At 44.3% G+C, this 20,287-nt stretch overlaps 1 protein-coding gene across 1 annotated transcript in view; it reads right to left on the bottom strand.

Moving 5' to 3' along the window:
• LOC106571204 (serine/threonine-protein phosphatase 2A 56 kDa regulatory subunit alpha isoform) overlaps positions 1–20,287 on the bottom strand; it is an 88,029-nt gene that overhangs the window by 22,202 nt on the left and 45,540 nt on the right. Inside the window, exons 2-4 of the mRNA XM_014143986.2 lie at positions 18,472–18,668; positions 4,446–4,547; positions 4,225–4,317 (exon numbers count right to left, since the gene is read on the bottom strand). Of these exons, the coding sequence (XP_013999461.1) occupies positions 4,225–4,317; positions 4,446–4,547; positions 18,472–18,668 (392 nt within the window). The remainder of the gene's footprint in view (positions 1–4,224; positions 4,318–4,445; positions 4,548–18,471; positions 18,669–20,287) is intronic.

Below are 20,287 nucleotides of genomic sequence, written 5' to 3'. Positions count from 1 at the left end.
CCCACTGTAGCTAACGAGACATTATAGATGTAGAACAGCTCTGACCAGGGTTGTGTTCTGTAGGGCTGGGTGGTATTCAGATGGTCATACCTTCATACCGTTCCTGTACCATACCGGGGTATACGATATTACCGGCAGTCCACACAAGGGATGTTTTTTTGATGCAGAAAACAATTTAGGGAGCAGGAATCTCGATCCAGCAGGGGTTGATTGTCTCTGCTGTAACCAAGAAGTTTGATCTTGCAAGCTAGCTAGCAAGTTAGCAAACAAATTGCATAACTGGAGCCCTGAGCTGAAGATAATCTTAAATCACATTAAATACTGAACAAAAATGCAACATGTAAAGTGTTGGTCCCATGTTTCATGAGCTGAAATATTTCAGAAATGTTCCATATGCACACAAATGTTGTTCACAAATCTGTTTAAATCCCTGTTCGTGAGCATTTCTCCTTTGCCAAGATAATCCATCCACTTGACAGGTGTGACATATCAAGAAGCTGATTAAACAGTGTGATAATTACACAGATGCACCTTGTGCTGTGGACAATAAAAGGCCACTCTAAAATGTGCAGTTTTGTCACACAACACAATCCCACAGATGTCTCAAGTTTTGAGGGAGTGTGCAATTGGCATTCTGACTGCAGGAATGTCCACCAGAGCTGTTGCCACTGTGACAGAGCTATTACAACCAACCTCCAACAATGTCAATTTCCTCTGCAAAAGGGTCATGATGAGTCATGGTACTGATGAGTCATGGTTGAACTGAAATTACTATTTTTCAGAAGAAGCCGGTTTCATGCAGGTTTCTAAAAGCTACAATCAAAGTAGTTATTTTCTCTGCAGGTCTAAGGCTACTTCCTGCTGCAGATAAAAGCAGCAACACAAAGAGCGACATTCTGCTAAACCTCAGAGAAAGTACCTCCAGTTTTATCAATAGGGAAGCAGAACAACAGGTCTCTATTTTTACAAAGCCCAGACACCCACTGAGACTGGGATGGAAGGAGAATGGTGCATAAACAAAATGGCTGATCCTCATCCTGTCTGTTTATGTGCAGCTCTCTGAGAGAAGCTAAAAGAAACAATGCATGTCAATACCTTTCAGGTGTCAGGTGAGCTTGACACTACGTGACAGAAAACCCATCATCGCACCCCCTGCTGTGCGCTGGGTGTACACTATGCACGTGTGCATGCATGCATGCATCATTTGAGCTCTAGACAGACAGACTTTTAATACGGGCTTGTTGTAATGCACGTACAGTCTACACTGTAGTTGTGTTGATTGAGAAGTCAGAGAGGGAGGAAGGGAGGAAGTGGGTCTGGAGCAGCTACGTAAATAATTGGGGTGTATCCACGGGGAGGTTGTGACCTCCAGCACTTCCTCTCTGCCCCGGCTAAGCCTCAGTCTGTGCTCAAAGGTAAAAACAGCCCCCCTGGAGCTCTCTTTCCTTTCGCTGCATGCCAATGACGTGACGGCGCCATTTAATAATAATCCCACCTGCATGAGAATAGTTCAAATCGGAGACGCGGGCTGCATCAGAAATAACACCCTATACCCAATTCAGTGCACTACCCTTCACCAGAGCCCTATGGGATTCCCTATAGTGAACAGAGTGCCATTTGAGACAGTCACAGCAAGACCCTCACAGAGAGCTCTGCCTGGACAGGTTAACCGTGCATTAGGAGGGGGAGAACATAGAGAGAATGTACGGAGGTCGAGAGACCTCTGTCACTAAGTATTGTTGTTTTGACAACACAGGGCTTAATGGATTCACAGCATATATCTAATGATCGGGATTAGACTTGTGCAAACAGCCTCTTTCTACAGTCAGTAGCCTAACCTGTATTATATACAGGAAGCAGAGGCAATACCGCTTAACACTACTTAAGGGTACATCATTTTGTGCGTGCGTAGACATACACAGTATATAGACAGATATAGGTTCAAACAGAAAGTAAAAAGTGAGGAACAAGGGAACAGAGAGAGTGTCACTGTAATTTGAATGCATGCCTCACAATAGGTTTCAGTTCAGTTCTACCAAAGCATCTTTTCAAGTGACTAGAAGGCTTGTTCAACAGCAAAGGGTTTGTTCAGTTTCAGGATATGGGCAGGGCTGGTGAGAATAACTCCTCACTGCCTTCAGCAAGTCAGTCAGTCAGTCAGTCAGTCAACCAGCCAGCCAGCCAACCAGTCAGCCAGTCAAAACAGAATGTGTTGAGTGTTTCCCCTGCCATGTTGTTGTCCCACCAGGCCCTCTCCCAGTCCCCCTGCCCTGACAGGCACATAGCTGACAGTGAAGACACAGGCATTCTGATCATACCACAGCAGCAGCCACTAACCACACAATGAGCTCTGCATGATGACTATCTGTGACACATCCAGAGACAAGAAACATAGAATACATAAGATCTGGACTCAACGGCTTCCTTGTTAAATATCAAAACACTTTGAAAGAGAGCTTTCTAATCAAATATCATGGTACAATTGTATGTATTCCATTCTTTAGTGGGCATCCCAGTAACTGGGAGAAAAACCAGTGCCCGCTGCAATATGTACATCACCTGGAAACATTTAAAATTATGCTTTAATTTCTTCAAACTGATTGAATATTTGGGAGAGTACGACACCTAAGGCTTTCATGTGGATGTTTTGAGAGGAGTTTTCTGTCCAGCATCAGCAGAGCGACAGGAAGCCGTTCTATGGTGACAACACCTCCGCAACTCTGGTAATGACAGGGCTGTACTTCCTTCCCCTCTGCACGTACTACACAATTTCAAAGACTACTACATTCACAGAGAGTGCAATTTCCCTAATAAATAACTATGCATAAAATATGTCCTGACAGCTCAACCTGATGAAATGAAATACAGCCGGCTATAAATACACTAACGTTCCAATGTGAACTGATTGTACAGTCCCTCTCCCATGTCAAGGTCTGTCTCCAACAGTCATAGAGAGACAGGAGAGAGCACTGAGAATAAAACCACAGAAAAAACAGGGCCTGTCCTCTCTGTCCCCCCTTAGCCCGGCCCCTTCACCAGCCTCTTTCCGACCACAGTCCCCTTTTCCCTTCCAACAGAGTAAACAATAGGGAGCTATTTAAAGCTTCCCCACGACACCACTCCACCACTCGCATCATGGAAACTCAGCCAGAGCACCTCGGATGCTGCAGCTCAGCCAACATTCCAGGCCATAGCGTTCGTCCCTGTTAATTCCCTCGCTCTAGGGAGAGGAGGACGGCTCGATAAATACGCACGGCACAGCCCCAGCAGGTTACCGCTGAAGAGCTCCAGCAAGGGTGAGACGGGGTCGTATTCATTAGGGCACACCGCAGCAAAACGTTTTGTAACGGAAATGTCAGGTTGTCTCTTCCAATTTCAGTCTGTTTTCTACCTTTTGGTGCCTAATGAATACGACCCAAGGTGGGACGTTAAGATGGTGAAATACCATTGAGACATACTCGGGCAATCTGGGATCAGGGCATATGTGCCCGTGAGAAGCTAGGCTAAATACTGAGACTAACACTGAAGAAATGTACTCGTTGTAAAATGTTATGCTCCAAACTAACTTTCACAGGATGTAACGTTAAAAAAAAAAAAACAGGCTTTGATAACTGCCAGGAGAGATAATCACTCAAACATGTTTTTTGGGTTCGGTCGGTCATACGCTGACCTTTCTGCTCTGGAGCGCAAAACAGAATTGCACATTGGTGCCGCTTTTGTTCAAAGCCAAATCAAAATGACCACTTTAACAAAACAGATTAATTTACCAAATGATTATTCAAACATGGTTGGTGTTTGATGTATTGTACTGGAGTCTTTTGAAGAGAAGATGTTAAGCAGGCAGTCTGAGGCTTGTAAGGCTGCCAGGTCTGTCTTCTTGACTTCACTTAGTTTGGCCTTGTTTCTGTGTGTACCCTTTTTGTTCCACGGAGAACTGACAGTGACATCAGTAAACAACAGAAAATGAGAGTCTCTACAATATTTGGTAATAAATACAATAGCTTCGAACAACACTGACAAACCAGGGGTGTATGCAACAGAAAACATTAAGAACCGAAAACAAGACTTTCTTATTGGACAAGTTCAATGTTTTGGCCCATTTGCCTCCAAGTGAATACACACACCCCTGCTGATGGCGATGTCACGTGGCCATTTGACTGACGATGGCATGAAATCTTAGGGGATATGAGTCATTGACGGGTGACATCAGATTGCAATGCTTACCTGCAGCACAAACTTCTGATCAATGTAGCGCTTGGCGATGCTGGGCTGAAAGTCTGGGTTCTCCAAGAATCGCAGGAGGAACTCGTAGACAAGCTGGGAAAAGTCAACGAAATAAATCTGAGCCAAATGAAATATACATATAGCTCATACTACCAGGTATAACACATATGTAAATACAAGTAGAGTTAAGAAGAGGTCAAGTTGAAGTGATGTGGTTTTACCTGTATGTGTGGCCACGAGGCCTCGAGAGTAGGCTCGTCCTCCTCTGGGTCAAAATCAGGGTTGTCACTTGGCGGAAGAGTCCGGAATATGTTGGTGCAGATCTGTGAACAAGAGGGCATTTCATGAACACACTAAAACTGCAACAACAAAAACTGACTCAAAAGCACTTGGACAAACGGCAAACTTTTACCCACTGAACATAGCCAACTTCGACCTTAGGTTTGGAGAGCTACATGAAACTCAAAGAATAAAACAGGTGGTCACAAGACATATTACAAGACAAGAGGTATTACAATACACTGTTTATTATTCATTAGGTTTCCACTCATACAATACATAATGAAAGAAAAACCAGAATGATATTTCCTAAGGCATTTCATGTCCAATGCAGTTTGGCCCGCTGTAACAATCAATCAGACTGAAGTCTAAGAATACTAGGTTACATTAAAAAGTTACACTGTGGATTTGCTGATGTCCTGAGGGAAAACTTTATAGCCAAACGCCTAGCTGCTGTCAACTTCCTTAAAAGCCTCATGATAGTCCTAGCTTCCTTATCCCGGACTTATTTAAACAGTTTTCCAGTAATATGACCACATCAGGAGATTCAACAGTGTCCTATATTTAGTTAGAGAAATTAAGATAAAGGCCTAGCACTTCTTAATCATCACACATCATGGGATAATTACTTCTGGTGAGAAAGTTCTCGTTTGGAGACATTTGTAATGATAGTGCCACAGGTGTAACTCATAATTCAATCAATGCATTTTAATGCCTGGGATGATGGGTGTTCCCAGGACATCAGAATGGGATGCCCTTAGAGCTCTGCTACCCGACCCCCAATTTTTTATTTATTTGACCTTTATTTAACTAGGCAAGTCAGTTAAGAACAAATTCTTATTTACAATGACGGCCTACCCCGGCCAAACCAGGACGACGCTGGGCCAATTGTGTGCCACCCTATGGGACTCCCAATCACAGCCGGATGTCGGGAGCCCCGATTATACATCGGGTAGGGCCTGTTTTTTTTAATCAATAACTAGGGCATGGGCAGGGCATCACTAATTTGATCACTAACATATTGAAGTTGAGCCATTTGCTTGTGCTGTACAGTCATATCTGACTAAGATCATAACATGGTGTCAAAAGCGCTTCAACCTCATCAAATATAAGACAGGAGAGATTATTTCAAAGAAAATAATGGTACTTGAGTTTTATCTGAGTTTAGAGTGACATAAAGTAGCTAACTGCTCTCTCATGTCTCCTCATTCAGCAGAGCAGCCCAAGCAGAGCCGTTGCTATGGATACTCTGACTCTGAGCGCCATGGGCAGAGCGCATGCAGAGCGAGCATAGGGAGCAATGACAGGCATAGGAGCAGCTAATGAATTTACTAATGGAGGAAGTTATTTCTGATTTCATGCCGGGCCTTAAATCTGGCAGAGGTAGGGCCTGAACGCCGGGGGCATGGGTAGGGCCTGAACGCCGGGGGCATGGGTAGGGCCTGAACGCCGGGGGCATGGGTAGGGCCTGAACGCCGGGGGCATGGGTAGGGCCTGAACGCCGGGGGCATGGGTAGGGCCTGAACGCCGGGGGCATGGGTAGGGCCTGAACGCCGGGGGCATGGGTAGGGTAGGGCCTGAACGCCGGGGCATGGGTAGGGTTGGGCCTGAACGCCGGGGGCATGGGTAGGGTTGGCCCTGAACGCCGGGGGCATGGGTAGGGTTGGGCCTGAACGCCGGGGGCATGGGTAGGGTAGGGCCTGAACGCCGGGGGCATGGGTAGGGTAGGGCCTGAACGCCGGGGGCATGGGTAGGGTAGGGCCTGAACGCCGGGGGCATGGGTAGGGTAGGGCCTGAACGCCGGGGGCATGGGTAGGGTAGGGCCTGAACGCCGGGGCATGGGTAGGGTAGGGCCTGAACGCCGGGGGCATGGGTAGGGTAGGGCCTGAACGCCGGGGGCATGGGTAGGGTTGGCCCTGAACGCCGGGGGCATGGGTAGGGTAGGGCCTGAACGCCGGGGGCATGGGTAGGGTAGGGCCTGAACGCCGGGGGCATGGGTAGGGTAGGGCCTGAACGTCGGGGGCATGGGTAGGGTAGGGCCTGAACGTCGGGGGCATGGGTAGGGTAGGGCCTGAACGCCGGGGGCATGGGTAGGGTAGGGCCTGAACGCCGGGGGCATGGGTAGGGTAGGGCCTGAACGTCGGGGGCATGGGTAGGGTAGGGCCTGAACGTCGGGGGCATGGGTAGGGATTAAAATTCATGCCTGTGCAGGCCTCTAGATGTCCTTCCCCACGCTAGCGGACATTACTTTTCCCATTGAGGATGGCCTTTAAGTGTTTCACATCAATTCAGCAATCAACACAGCATTATGGTACCACTACCAGAACAGACATGACGTAAACTACATTGCAGAATAACTAGCCCACTAGGGCTTTATAGAGAAATGAAGATATCTAGGAAATTAGTAGTGAGTGACCAGGTTGCATATCAATAGGTTATACTAACTTTTAATCAAAACAAAGACAGAAAATGAATGACAATTTCAGCTACTATCTTTTTCCCAATGTAGATGAGTACAGCTTGCACTGCAGCTGGGAAATAGAGGGATGCTTCCCTTGCATATAGGGAGATGAAAGCTGCGAGTCTCCTATCATTGTATTAATACCCAGAGAACAGTAGCAGTTTTCTCCACTAATATGCTGAGTGAGGGACGATAAGTAGGCTGTTATCTGCTGTGCGGGTGCTTTACCATGAACACAGTCACAGAACAATCCAAACATACAGGGAGGGTTGAAGGAGAGAAGAGGCTCTCCTCAAAATCTTGGGACTGAAAGACAAGTTTCTGTTGAAAAACTACAAACAACGGACAGGCCTAATCGAATGTAGTCTAGAATGCATGGAAACAGTTTTATTGTATTGTTCAGTCTGCTCTAAAATATCCGACATATAAAGAAGGCCTGACTAACACACTCACAGAACGGTTTAAATTCTGCATTCAAATTTAGGTACCACAAATAAAAGAGATTACTCACAGTGCCTTCAGAAAGTATTCACACTTAAAATGGATTTAACTGACATGTTGTGTCAATGGTCTACACACAATACCCCCATAATGTCAAAGTGTAATGATGTTTTAGAAATGTTTACAAACAAATGAAAAATTAAAAGCTGAAATGTCTTCAGTCAATAAGTATTCAACCCTTTTGTTATGACAAGCCTAAATAAGTTCAGGAGTAAAAAAATGCTTAACAAGTCACATAATAAGTTGCATGGACTCTGATTTGAGTATTTTATGTAATCATTGACCCCAAAAAATGTACAATTAAATCCATTTTAATCCCACTTTGAAACAACAAATTGTGCAAAAAAAACTGTTGTGAATAGTTTCTGAAGGCACTGTAGGAAGAGTTCAACTATTGTACGAACTAAAGACCAGCCTGTTCACAGAGGTAACCCAACCCCTACAACCCGGAGTAGTGTGTGTGTGTGTGTGTGTGTGTGTTCATGCGTCTGTGTGTTAAAGTGAATTTGCGAGGCCTGTAGGCTGTTTCACACAACAACAAAAAGCACAAAAAAATCTGTTGCATTCTGAAAACGCAAGTGTATTGACCATGACATAACATTTCAAGTTCCAACTTTTAATAGACTCGCTGCAGTTATCCGAAGCGTCTCATCAACCCTCCAAATCACTTGTACTCTATCTGCCGGTCTGTGAGGAGGGTGTATGTGGCGGGAGTCTCAGTCAGTGGCATTTGGAAGGTGTTCCCAGCACACGCTCAGCTCACAGCGCATGCTGTGGTCCTACTCGTGTACAGTGTTTGAGCTGAAAGGGGATTCAGCTGCCAGAACCAAATTCTGACCCAAGAAATGCTCCTGCATAGGCACTGATCACCTAGAGATACTAATGACAATTTAAAAAATGGGGGCACTGGAGTCCTGAAATGTTTACTTTGCTCGGGCATGCACCCTTTATGACAAGGAGAAAATAGAGCGCAAAGGAGGGAGATGAGAACTTATGTTGACAACTTTTTGTTATGCGGATGTTTTCACACTGGTTTGTTTGCTGAAGTTCGAACCACAGTTTGATTATTTGTTACATTGTGGTTATAATTAAAAATGTAAAATAATGAAATGAATCAGATGCGTGTGGCGAGCGTGTCATTTTTCCAACGCTCCTATTGTGTTTGTATTTCATCAACAGTGTTGAGTAGGCTACAAGCATATTACGGCTATAATATCGTTCAGACTACAAATGATTGTTGCATGTGATTATAATGACATAGGGTAAAGAAAAGGAAGTATTCACATAGCACTGTCTTGAACTGACCTGCATTTTCCTGCATTCTAGAACACTGAGTGGAGCCATGTATTTATTGTCTGTTTGTTTAATTAAAAGGTGAAATCTATTCTTTTTTTTTTTTTTTAAGATTTTTGTAGGGTCTGTGTTTTGAAAATGCAGAATTTTGAAAGCTAACGTGACCCAGGAGAGCAAATCATATTCATGCTGTGCTGCATAAACACAACTGGCAGTAATTTACAGAGGGGGCGTAGGACAACTTCCTCTTTACTTGATTATGACTAAGCATGTTTCAATATTTTATAATTACCATGGCGAAGGGTAGAGAATAATAGAATCAAAACGGAGGGGGGCAAAGATAAATCCATTAAGGATTCTGCATCAGCCACATCTCCCAATTACAATTCTGTGCTGGAGACTCGGTTTGGAGGCAGGTCATCACCACCACCATCACTGCAGCAGAGGTTTATTTTTAGCAGGGGAGGAATTGGAGTGACACACACGACGACAGAGAGGCTGGCAAGAGTGCTACCATTCTGCACTGTGTGTGTGTGTGTGTGTGTGTGTGTGTGTGTGTGTGTGTGTTGACAACACCCAATTACCTATTGTCAGTTTGACAAGCCACACAGCTCTAAAGGGGTGACGAAGGAGTAAAACATTCTTCAGCTGACAGTAACGCAACTTTTGAGATGCCGAAGAGCTTGCTGCTACTTACTATACCATTTCCTTAGAGTTTAATTGACTATAAAATTAGCCTTGCGACAGGCTCCCAGAGTGCACGGTACACACACTACAAAGATGACGCCATATGTAATTAGCTGGAGCTAACTAACAGCTTGGGTCGCTTTGATCTCCTTGGTGTAAAGAACGCTTTAGAGTCTTCCTTTCACTGGCTGAGGTTTCTAAAGCAACGGGGTGCTGTTGGACACTGTCTTGCATCTCACTGCCTTGGTGGAGGAGGTGGGTGGATGTTAGAGAGAGACAGTGTGCATGTGTGTGTTGGAAACATATATTTTTATTCATGGAAATTGACAGAGACCATCAGGAGAAGAAGAGACATTGGGAAGAGGGAGGGAGGAAGGGAATGGGGGAGACTAATGACTCAGACCACTGGTGTTCAAACAAGCAGCCTGTCACACATCCCTGCCACTCTCACACACAGATAGTGTGTTAAACAATAGCATGGGGGAGTAGATGGAAAATTGTTGGAAGTATGTACTGGAATTACTTTTGAATTGTTTAGCTACTTCGAGAATAACTATGTATGTGCTAAGCCTTTCCTTCACCCAAGTTCATGTCTCATTCAGAATGAAAGCTGCTCAATCTAATGACACTGTAGTGCTGTGCCTAAGAGAGTCGTCTTGAAGACAGGCCTTTAAGTGGTATTCAGGGTGGTATTGCATTTCCTGTCCGTTACTTCAAGGAACCTACTCCACCTCAATAACACCTCTCTGGGTCCCTGGATGGTCTACAGGTGCAGCCCTGCCTCGCCCCGCCGTCTCTGTGTAGTTCCATTCAGGGTTTAATCTGGCCAGATCTCATTAGGTGTGGGGCCGCTCTGCCATGGATACGGGATAAGACGACAGACAACCCACTACAGCCGGTGACAAAGCCTTTTATCTGCAGCTACGACGCTCCATTCACCTCTCTAAGGTGTTCAAGGAGGACTGGACCTTAACCGACAGCCTCAATTAGGGACACCCAACACCAAACTGAGTAAACTAACAGACAGAAAGAAAGAGAAAAATACACATTGGACAATAACTTTGTATTGAACAATCAAATCCTGCTTGGGTTTGTAAAGTGGAGAGTGGGGGACACAGGTCCGAGGCTAGTAAAACTAGGACAAATTGTTCAACTCTTTTTCTAGACTATATGGTTTTCCCTTAACTGATGTAATCTGTGTATGATGTGATTTCATGTGTTAGATGAGAGTAGCTAACACAGTTTCATATCACTGCTTTGGGTGCGTTCTCTTCACCACCCTGTGCTGAACATGCCCAGCTGATCCTAAACAAGCCAGTGAAACAGTGAAATAGTTTTTTTCCTGGGCTCACTCAGAGGCATATTGCTCTAGTCTGGTATAACGCAGCTGATTGGCTGCTGGTGGTGTCACATGGGCCACATTCCAGGGAGGGCTGCCAGGCGGGACATAAAGCAACAGTGTGATACTCATCCTGCCCTGACGCCGAATACCTCAAGACTACTGCCCGGGGCTGATAACAACCACTGCGACACACAGACACATACTAGCACTATTAGCTCTGTTCTGTAGCACTATTAGCTCTGTAGCACTATTAGCTCTGTTCTGTAGCACTATTAGCTCTGTTCTGTAGCACTATTAGCTCTGTTCTGATTAGCTCTGTTCTGTAGCACTATTAGCTCTGTTCTGTAGCACTATTAGCTCTGTAGCACTATTAGCTCAGTTCTGTAGCACCATTAGCACTATTAGCTCAGTTCTGTAGCACTATTAGCTCAGTAACACTATTAGCTCTGTAGCACTATTAGCTCAGTTCTGTAGCACTATTAGCTCTGTCGCACTACTAGCTCTGTCGCACTATTAGCTCTGTAGCACTATTAGCTCTGTAGCACTATTAGCTCTGTAGCACTATTAGCTCTGTAGCACTATTAGCTCTGTAGCACTATTAGTCCAGCTCTGTAGCACTATTAGCTCTGTAGCACTATTAGTTCAGCTCTGTAGCACTATTAGTTCAGCTCTGTAGCACTATTAGCTCTGTAGCACTATTAGCTCAGTTCTGTAGCCCTATTAGCTCTGTAGCACTAATAGTTCAGTTCTGTAGCACTATTAGCTCTGTAGCACTATTAGTTCAGTTCTGTAGCACTATTAGTTCAGTTCTGTAGCACTATTAGCTCATTCTTGCTGTGCTTCTGTAGCAGCATTATAATGTTATAATGTAGCTGTATAATCATTTATGTACTGTAACATCAGCCACTTTTCAATTTCCAGAAGAAATACCTGCATATTTTTTTAAAATTCATATATGATTGTGTTAGTCTGAAAATAGAGTGTCATACCATGAATGTACTTTGATTACCCCGCATGGATGTGACTATTATTATTATTTCACGGCACACATATCAAACATGTTAAAATACACAGTGGGAGATTGGGAACACAAGGAAAGAAATGGAGGAGAGGGAACAGGAGAGTGCATGGTAGAGAGAGAAAACGGAGAGAGAGAGAAGGGGGGTGTCTCTCTATCCAGGGTTGGGGTCGATAACTGTAAGTGAAATGCACTAATGGCACCAGAAGGTTTTAAGCTCTGTGGGGTCATTGAGGGACTGTGTGTGTGACACAGCAACGCCCCATTCACTCAGTGGTACCTGCGGGGGACCAGGCTAAATCTGTACTGTGTGTGTGTATGTATGTATATATATATATATATGAGTGAAATAAAGTAAAGGGTGCTGTACAAAAGAGTAAAAGGGCGCAAGAAAAGGGTAGAGATGGTGTGGATAGAGATGAATCATCCAGTTATAGATGTAGTTTAATGGACCTATTATACCATAAATGCCAGAGTTCAAGGAATTGAATGTAAATCGGAGGTCTGAAAGTATCTCTGCGTAAGCCCTCGGTCCTCCCATCCTCATCGCTGACAAAAGAAGGCGGCAAAATCATAGGCCTACACAATATGAAGTCAATCAAACATTCTTCACCTTGAAACTGAGACAGCTGTAAAGATTGTCTTTCATATTACACTGCTCGTGTGTCAAACAGAGTGGGCAACTACAGAGGCTAAACCCTTCATCTATCAGCACCCAGGGGCAGAGGCTTTTTTCAGCAAGAGCCATGGTTACATTTATGATCTACCTGTTTGTACTCTCCATTGCCTCAATGATCAAAGCGGTCGCTGTGGCTCGGGCATAATGGACTGCACTTCAACACCCACCACTTCATTATCATGGGATGCAGAGAATGGAGAATCCCGACGACGCCCTTGCCCATCTGTCCACCATGGTTCCTCCTCTCGCTCAGAGCAGCCCTCGGCCTCCAGATAAATAGCACTGATAGATGGGGTGCTGTTGGTGAGACCAACTTTAATGACTAACCCTATTCAGAGGCCCTGCTCCTCCTAACATGCCCAGTTGTGAGGCTACTCTACAGGTAGAGAGCCATCAACACTCAAGACGGACAAGTCAACAACCTATCCAGCAGTATAATCAAGCAGCGGTCCCTGGATGTGTATGATTATCCATTTGCCACATAGAGATCTATAGGTCCCTCCTAGGAAGGATGCCTACACGATTACCTATGACACACAAGTAATCTGCAGTCCCCTTGGCCACGACAGCTAAGGATGTGCTGATGATAACCTATCCCCGTGTGTAATCAGCGGTTCCCTTGGCAGCGCCGCCGAGTGAGTCCGTATCCGTGGCACAGTAAAAGCTGTGTGAGTGAGTCACTGTGAGGCTGATAGAGGCGGGCCAGGCTTCTTTGTGTTCAAGAGTGACTACCTATTACAGAAAAAGACAGAGCTACTCAACCACACTCCACAGTTTAACAGGATGCTTCCCGTTACATACACATTACCTGTGAAAGAGGTGGGTTAAGCACAATTTACGCAACCAACTGAATGCTACATTTGGCCAACTCTCACTGATTGCGTCATACGCATGTCCCAGCCTGTCATCGAAATAATCAAACTACATGTGAAAGCTCTACCAGGGCGGTTAAAGTGTAGCACGCATTTCTCAATGCATATAATAGTAACTTAGAACACCAAGAAAACATTCCCAAATTACAAACTCAAATCAATTGTTATAATACAAAGTTGTTCAAAAAGTTGGGTTTGAGGTTTTCTCCAAATTAGCTCTAACTTCGGAAAAAATCCCCCGATAAATGACAAAAGTTTAAATTTAAAAAAAAGAAAGTGTGATATTAGAATGAGGCGGGCAAATTGGGCATCTACCGAGGGACACATTTTATCCATGAGAACTTCCATGGCTATCAACAATGGAATTAGGGCTTCAGCAAGAAGTTCCTTCTCAAAGTGGATGCTGTCCCTAACATCAATGTGGCTTCTAAAGCATGTCAAACTGCCAGCAGCACCAGCAGAGACCGAGCATTATCATGGGCTTAAGAGGGCATGGAACTCAATCGGGTAAGTGAAAGAGCTAGCTTGGTACCTCTATGCTAACAGTAGCTAGCTATAACGCATTTAGCGCACATCTTCATCTAAATAACACTGATAAAACGAACCAAATGTTAACATGTCTACCAGCTGTTGGTAGCTAACTGCTGATGCTGTCATACTATAAATAGTACAAGCCTATGGGAAAGAGTAGTTTTGTCCACGAAGGAGTTCACCGTTACTGTATAGGCCAAGTTTTTAAGGTGTTTGTGGGGGCTGTTACTATACAGCCTGCCAAGTGCGAGGTAAACTGAAATGCTTGATATGGCTAGCTATCCTCTTCCTCTGTTTCTGAATGAATTTGTGGCTACTTCTTTCTAGCTAGCAAAATAAGTCAGCTTGATTTTGTTTGTGTACTGCCATATGTCGATAACATAGCTACGTTTATCACTGGTATGGGCTGGTAAATATCCTAAACCTAGCCAGCTAGACGACAAGCTAAAACCGGGGAGAGCGTTTGAGGCTTTCTGGCAGTTTCGTGGCTTTTATATACGGGTAGCATAAATTGTACAATTGTAAACCAAGAATTATTCAAGTTAGAACCCATGTACACTGAGTGTCCAAAACATTAGAAACAACTTCCTAATATTGAGTTTGCCCTCAGAACAGCCTCCATTTGTTGATTGACACATACAGGAAACTGTTGAATGTGAAAAACCCAACAGCGTTGCAGTTCTTGACTCAAACCGGTGCGCCTGGCACCTACTATAATACCCTGTTCAAAGGCACTTAAATATTTTGTCTTGTCCATTCACTCTCTGAATAGCACACATACACAATCCATGTCTCAAGGCTTAAAAATTATTATTTAACCCGTCTCCTCCCCTTCAGCTACAGTAATTGAAGTGGATTTAACAAGTGAAATCAATAAGGGATCATAGCTTTCACCTGGTCAGTCTGTCATGGAAAGAGCATTCCAAAGAGCGTTTTGTACACTCAGTGTATATTACTTAATATAAAACACCAACTACATAAATATCTGTTAGGGTCCATTATCTGCTACCTGAACTGAAAAAGTAGTCTAGTTCCTGGTTGTTGTTCTTTTGAGCAGCCATTTTGGATTGGTGATTAACATCAACATGAAGAGGAAAACAATGGAAGGATGGGAAACATCTATCCATACCTTGCCTGGCTGGTGAGCGGCGACACAATCCCTCAGATTCATATGCTGATGAGTCTAAATGGCAGTGGAGATGTGCCTCACCACAACAAAAATATAGGTAAATACCCAGTTATCCAACAATTGTTGATTTAACTAACTGGGCTACATTTGCTATCCCACACTACTCTGGAATAGGGAGATAATATTCACACATCTATAAAACCTCTCACAACGTCATTATCTATTACTAATAATTTTCAAGTATATCAACCATCTAATTCTAGCTTGTAAATAACAAGTGCAGAACATTTTCACAGTAAGCTGACAATAAGTAGACATGCTAATGTATAATGTGGCTGCCTGGAGCAATAGTACTAGCCAAATGTCAGGTAATGCAGGGCTGATCTTCCTAGATAGCAATCCCATAAAATTACATCTGGATAAGCAATTACTCTGTCTGACACACCCTTAAAATGTGATATATGCCTCAGGACTACCTGGCCTGATGACTCCTGGCTGTCCCCAGTCCACTTGGTCGTGCTGCTGCTCCAGTTTCAACTGTTCTGCCTGCGGCTATGGAACCCTGACCTGTTCACCGGACGTGCTACCTTGTCCCGGACCTGCTGTTAAACGACTCTCCCTCTCGCTCTACCACACCTACTGTCTCGACATCTGAATGCTTGGCTATGAAAAGCCAACTGACATTTACTCTTGAGGTACTGACCTGTTGCACCCTTGACAACCACTGTGATTATTATTTGACCCTACTGGTCATCTTGAAGAACAATCTGGCCTTAATGGCCATATACTCTTATAATCTCCACCTGGCACAGCCAGAAGAGGACTGGCCACCCATCAGAGCTTGGTTCCTCTCTAGGTTCCTGCCTTTCAAGGGAGTTTTTCTTAGCCACCGTGCTTCTACATCGGTATTGCTTACCGTTTGGGGTTTTAGACTGGGTTTCTGTATAGCACTTCATGACATCTTCTGATGTAAAAAGGGCTTTATAAATACATTTGATTGATATATCAAGATCAATAAATATACTGCTTAGCCCCTCGCATAGCAGAGGAAAGCAGTGGATGCCAGAGACAGTTGTTCAAGGTGGCATGGAGAAGAGACAGCTAGTTGCTTCCTGAATCCTGATGATCGAGTGCTGAACTGAAGGAGTGCTGGAAACTGACTGGGGGCGTTTGGGTCGTCCTTCTCTGTCTGGTCTGGCACCATGGCTAGCGGTGAGGGTTGAGACAAGGGCAAAAGGATGAGCGAGGTGATTAAGAGGTCTGGGTAATCTTTAGGTCTGACTGGAGCTGAAGGTGTGTGAGGGCTTTGGGAGCACTGCCTCTCTCCCAGGTCGCTCAGAGAATAGCGACTGTGTACAGTGCGCAACAAGGTTATATCCTAAGGCCCTTTCATTTCACATATCGAAGAATGACAGCTGTTCCTATTCAAGATCTACACTAAACAAAAATGAAAACGCGACATGCAACAATTTCTAAGATTTTACTGAGTTACAGATCGTAAGGAAATCAGTCGATTGAAAAAAAATTCATTAAACCCTAATCTATGGTTTACACATGACAGGGAATACAGATGTTGGTCACAGATACCTTAAAAAAAAGGGCAGGGGCGTGGATCAGAAAACCAGTCAGTATCTGTTGTGACCATTTGCCTCATGCAGCGCAACACATCTCCATCTGTTGATTGTGGCCTGTGGAATGTTGTCTCACTCCTGTTCAATGGCTGTGCGAAGTTTCTGGATATTGGCGGGAACCGGAACACACTGTCGTACGCGTCAATCTAGAACATCCCAAATATGCTCAATGGGTGACATGTCTGGTGAGTATGCAGGCCATGGAAGAACTGGGACATTTTCAAATGAACATCCAATTCTCTGGCAACTGCTCTGGTGGACAATCCTGCAGTCAGCTGGCCAATTGCACGCTCCCTCAAAACTTGAGACATCTGTGACATTGTGTTGTGTGACAAAACTGCATATTTTAGAGTGGCCTTTTATTGTCCCCAGCACAAGGTGCACCTGTGTAATGATCATTCTGTTTAATCAGCTTCTTGATATCCCACACTTGTCAGGTGGAAGGATTATATTGGTAAAGGAGAAATGCTCACTAACAGCGATGTAAATACATTCGTGCACAACATTGTAGAGAAATAAGCTTTTTGTGAGTATGGAAAGTTGTTTTGATAACCAAGCTAGGAGCGAATAAGTCCTTTTTCTAAATGTATATTTATTATTTTGTATATTATTTGTATATGTATATTTTTTATCCCCAATTTCAGTCTTGTCTCATCGCTGCAACTCCCCAACGGGCTCGGGAGAATAAAAGGTGGAGTCATTTGTCCTCCGAAACATGACCTGTCTAACCGCGCTCCTTAACACCCGCCAGTTTAACCCGGAAGCCAGCCGTGGAGGAGGAAACACTGTTCAACTGGCGACTGGGGTCAGCCTGCAGGCACCCGGCCCACCACAAGGAGTCGCTAGGGTGCGTTGAGCCAAGTAAAGCCCCCCTAGCCAAACCCTCCCATAACATGGACGACACTGGGCCAATTATGCGCCGTCCTATGGGAGTCCCTGCCACGACCGGTTGTGGCACAGCCCGGGAATGAACCCAGGTCTGTAGTAACACCTCTAGCACAGCGATGCAGTGCCTTAGACCTCTGCGCCACTCGAGAGGCCCCAGTACTTTTTCTTCTTCGTTCAAACCCTGATTACAATTGAAGTTCATGTTTAAAATGACCACTTTCTCTCCTTTTTAGTAGCGTTCTATCCAGGATAAAGATTAAAATCAAATCAAAATGTATTGGTTGCATACACATATTTAGCAGAGGTTATTGCCATGTGTGGCTCAGTTGGTAGAGCGTGGTGTTTGCAACGCCAGGGTTGTGGGTTCGATTCCCACAGGGGACCAGTACGGGGGGAAAAAAATTATAATGTATGAAATGTATGCATTCACTACTGTAAGTCGCTCTGGATAAGAGCGTCTGCTAAATGACTAAAATGTAAATGTAAATGATTGCAGGTGTAGCGAAATGCTTGTGTTCCTAGCTCCAACAGTGTAGTAATATCTAACAATAGACACAAATCTAAAAAGTAAAAGAATGGAAATAATGTAGAAATATTAGGACAAGAAATGTCGGTCCCAGGAGTATAAAATCCGGTCCCAGGAGTATAAAATCCAGCCCCGGAGTATAACAATCTCCCAATGTTGCTTGATGAAATTTCTATGTCAGGGACAGGGTGCTTAATTGTTTCACCGTGACGAAACAAAATAGTTTTCTGGTATACCATTTTCACACTATTGTACTAACAAACTGTTCTGCGCTGGTCTGGATGTTTTCTTCACATTGTCCATTTCAGCAACTATGGAGGATGCGTAAATAGGCTAACACCATACAGCTAGTCTCAGCTCGGTTTTACTCAGTAGCGTGAAAAGGCTGTTAGTGTAAGGAGCCCACTCACCATATTTGAGATCTCCGGATAGGCTGTCTCTACCAGGACGCCCCTGTTGGTGGAGACGTAGTCCACCAGCTCGTTGAGCGTGGCCCGCTTGATCTCCTTGCTCTTCAGGTCGGTGACAGAGTCCATGAAGTCAAACAGCATGCAGCACTGCTGGAGCTTCTGGCTGAACAGCTCCTGCTGCTCCGTGGAGGGTGCATCTGGAACCAGAGATGACATGAAAACAACATTTAGTCTACATTGTCATTGAGCCTTAAGACTCCTAAATGGGGCGACTGTACAACCATTGCATGGTATCGATGTCAACAAAAGCTTTTCCTGGTTGTAGCCTAAACAACATTACCCACAAACTGCAGTCAACTGTTGCCAAGGCAGCCCAACTGAATGTAACTTAGGAAAAGACCCGTCATGACATGAGAAAAGTACAAAACTTTATAAAAATTCATGGGCAGATTGGATGTCAATACTGACTGAAACAGAGCCAAACTATACAGTATACAGAGGCCTCAATTCACATCCTCAGTGCAAGGGCAAACAGACATTTGCTGAATGACGACAAGTTTACAGGTACTTGGCTTATGTGCATCGTGACAGAACAGGTGCAGTTGAGAGTAATACTAATGGAATATTTTAGTAGGTTTTAATAAACACTCCATACAACGCATACTGTATCTCGAATCATAATAGGCCAAATGCTTACACAGACTGAAAACAGAGATGTGAGGACTATAATTTACATTAGACACAGGCAAGGACCCAGAGATACGATTTTGAAAATCACAATTTCAAATCAAATTTTATTTGTCACATGTGCCGAATACAACAGGTGTAGACATTACAGTGAAATGCTTACTTACAAGCCCTTAACCTTGGTAGTTGGAGGTAGTCAGTGTTGTTCCAATCAACGGGCATTTGACATAAATCTCAAGAGGCAGCCAGTCACTCTAGCTTTTATCATAGAGCCATTTATGGATTAGACGGTGAGTGTGTGCAGGGTTATTAGAGCTGTCAAACCTGATCCCGACCAGGCTACAAACAGCACTTATGGCAGCCGCCCAGAAACGCCATGACAGAACAGCGTTGGGCTAGCCTAGCCTAGCAGTAGAGTTATGGCTCTTAACTGATACAGTACCAGGATGAAGCAGCCTTGAAAAAAAATGATAGGCAAAGTACCAGAGAGACTTTTGAGGAGATGGGAAACTCCATTGGAATCGTATTAATGCCCATTGTGTACATTGCCCATGCGTCGTCAATGAGCCATGAGGAGCATTCCCGGCGATTCTGGGACAAGGACAGCTCTCCTTCAAGGAGTGAATGGGAGTCAATTGTGCACTAGCTCAAAAACCCAACATTAGCATGCATTTAGTGAACAATAAGTACAAAATTAGAAATATTTTCTGGGGTGAGATAATTAACTTGTTCTCTGTAATATTGTATAGCTTTGGAATAGTGACACTTAACTTTGAAGGGATTGCGTGATGATTAGTTTAGCAACTGTGTAACGCAGCATGACAACGTGAACGCGATTGGTCGACAGTCTGTTGGGTTGGGTGTTATACATTTAGCATTCATTGCCCAATGGGATTCCTATCTCATCCTTTCCTTAATATATATATCTGGTAGTACCATCCCCGACTGACTGACCTAACAGACTGAACACCATCTAAAAATCAGGGCTACCTAAAGCTCCAACTCTCTCCTGGACACATACAGTATTTCGACTCAGGGAAGAATGTGTGGTTGTTCTATGCTGTAATACAGCAATGAGATGTCCATAGTGTTTGTGGTTCAATGCTGTAATACAGCAATGAGATGTCCA

Source organism: Salmo salar, chromosome ssa15, assembly GCF_905237065.1.
Source record: "Salmo salar chromosome ssa15, Ssal_v3.1, whole genome shotgun sequence".
In the NCBI taxonomy this organism is placed as follows: Eukaryota; Metazoa; Chordata; class Actinopteri; order Salmoniformes; family Salmonidae; genus Salmo; species Salmo salar.
The sequence above is the reverse complement of the archived record's forward strand: the minus strand, read 5'-3'. Positions and strand labels throughout refer to the sequence as shown.